Genomic DNA, 2,294 nt, shown 5'->3' on the forward strand with positions numbered 1-2,294 from the left:
ATGAATGAATATGTTCTATATGTAATCATAATAGGTAATAAAGTCATGTTAGAACTTAGAAATAGAAAAAAAAATGTATCATTATTATGCTCCATGGGTAGCAAAGTTTGGTTGAAAAAATTACCTTTAATATATTTATTCTGACTCCTCCATGTCACCTAATCCCACCTCATTGGAGGTCCGTGTTTGCTCTGCTCCTGATTTGTATTGGAAAAAAGACTTGAAGCGTAAACCTTTTCGTTATTTCCATATTTTATTTACTACAATTTAACATTCTTATTTACAATTGCTTGATCTTTTTTTTTATATAGGCTGTAGGAAGTCATGTAATTTCGGGTCAGACAGGCTCAAAGTACAAGGACCCTACGCCGTGGGATTGTCAGTACTCAGGTAAATGTGCCGTGCAGGGTGACCTGAGCCCTCTGTCCAAAATCCCGGCATCTCAACACGAGATACAACTTCTCAACGACCAGAATGTCCTGACGTCAGCACCACAGTTAAAATCTAGCAAGGATATGATACATACTCTACCAGACATTATACCTACTCTGCCAGACATGCACGTCTCCTTTGTCCATTCTCCTATCGAGCCTATCCCAGGCAAAGATGTTCATCTTGAGGCAGGCCTACTTGACAGTATACCAGCAATAGGCAAAAATGTATGGATATCCAACCCTCATTTTAATCACGGAGTTGATACCTCTAACACATGGATGTCGTATCCCATGATTCCTCTGACAGACAAGAGACTAAAAATTAATACCAGTCCTGATCTTCAGATTCCTGTCGGGAAACCATTACAACAACCTGTCAAAGGAATCCCTATCCATCTACCTCAAGAACCAATTCTTCCATCTTTGCCAATATTAGAGAAAACTGTTTTTCCAATACCTTCTAAAACCCAGGGATCGGTCACCATACATGAGTTTCAACCAGGTTTTATTTCTAATAACATCCAACCTAAGCAATTCCTTACATCAAAATCCAGAATATCTAACTTTCAAAGTCAGTCTTTACATCCAGCCCAATTACCACATTCACCTAAAATTTTGGGGGCAAATAATTTTCATGATTTACCATTAGCTGTGATGTCTGTGCCACCACTTAGCCCCCCTATCGGACAAAAACCCCCCAAAACACCTCAGAAACCTTTTCCTATTCCTAAAAACGCCATCCAAGTTCCACCAAATATTCCAGTCCAATCCCCTCCTCTAAAGGGAAATATTTCTCCTTCTAGTCAACCCATTATTCTACCTAGTCTGCGCAGTTTACCAATGGCTGTAATGGCTGTTCCTCAATTTAATCCTCATAAAGTACCACAGCCAAATTCAGTACCTCCACAACCTTTGCCACCTCAACCGAAAATTATTAAAATCACCATTCCAGACCGGCAACCAACACGACCAATAAGGAAGAACATGTTTTTATCTAGTAATTTGGTGAGAGTACCTGGAATATCCGAAAGATCTCTACATCGTCAAGTTTTTGCAAGAGACTTTTTGAGACATATTAGAGGTTTAGATAAATCAAGATTTCAACCTGGAGTTCAAAATCTTAAATTCCCTATCTTTGCTAGGGACAACCGTCTTCGACATTCAGGAAGCACTAATCGGGGAGGAAACATTGTAAAGAAAATAAATACTGGGGGAACCATTGGAGGGGGACAGGTAGCGGGTGGTATGCAAGCTGGACATGGAACTGTATCACGACGTCGACAAATTTCAAAAACCGGCATGGGTGATATTTTAAGAATGGCTCAAATGCAATTATCCTCCGCAGATATCATTCAACTGTTGCGCAGTTCTAAAAACCATCAGCAAACCTTGGATACCATACTTAAAGGTTACATAAATCTTCAAAGCAACGCCAGGATTACAAAATTATTTAATGAATCGTATAGAGCTAAGCTTCTCCAATTGATTCGGTTTTATCATTATCTTCAGCCCGGTTCGAAACACCGTGAACGTGTCGGGGAAATCTTTATGAAAAGTATTGATAGATTACAAGAAATGGCAGAGCAAGAGGGAGAAAGGGAATCAGGTGGAGGTGGAATTGGGACAGGAGGATTGACTGGGGGAGGAGGAGTGGCTGCTGGCGGCTGGGCAGCAGGTGGCGGTGGGGTATCAGGAGGAGGAAGTGGTGGTGCTGGGGCAGCAGGCGGTGGTGGAGGTGGTGCCGCCGCAGGTGGATCGGAAGGTGCAGAAGAAGCTGAATTTGAGAGAGGTTTCGACAATGGTTCTGATTCCAGTTCAGATTCAGACGACGATGACAATGGATATGTCAAGTATTGGTAA

At 41.5% G+C, this 2,294-nt stretch overlaps 1 protein-coding gene across 1 annotated transcript; it reads left to right on the forward strand.

Moving 5' to 3' along the window:
* LOC134265802 (uncharacterized) lies at window positions 1-2,294 on the forward strand. Its single transcript, XM_062748017.1, has 2 exons — window positions 1-21; window positions 312-2,294. Exons 1-2 carry the CDS (start codon window positions 1-3, stop codon window positions 2,292-2,294), a joined length of 2,004 nt encoding a protein of 667 aa, XP_062604001.1.

Source organism: Saccostrea cucullata, unplaced genomic scaffold, assembly GCF_032062105.1.
Source record: "Saccostrea cucullata isolate Sc308-1 unplaced genomic scaffold, CSIRO_AGI_Scuc_v1 ctg299, whole genome shotgun sequence".
Lineage (NCBI taxonomy): Eukaryota > Metazoa > Mollusca > Bivalvia > Ostreida > Ostreidae > Saccostrea > Saccostrea cuccullata.

Excerpts from the sequence above, each read along its gene's own strand:
- LOC134265802 (XM_062748017.1), top strand. The coding sequence starts at position 1 with ATGAATGAATATGTTCTATAT. Across the intron at positions 22-311 it reads TGAATGAATATGTTCTATAT|GCTGTAGGAAGTCATGTAAT; the intron begins GTAATCATAATA and ends TTTTTTATATAG.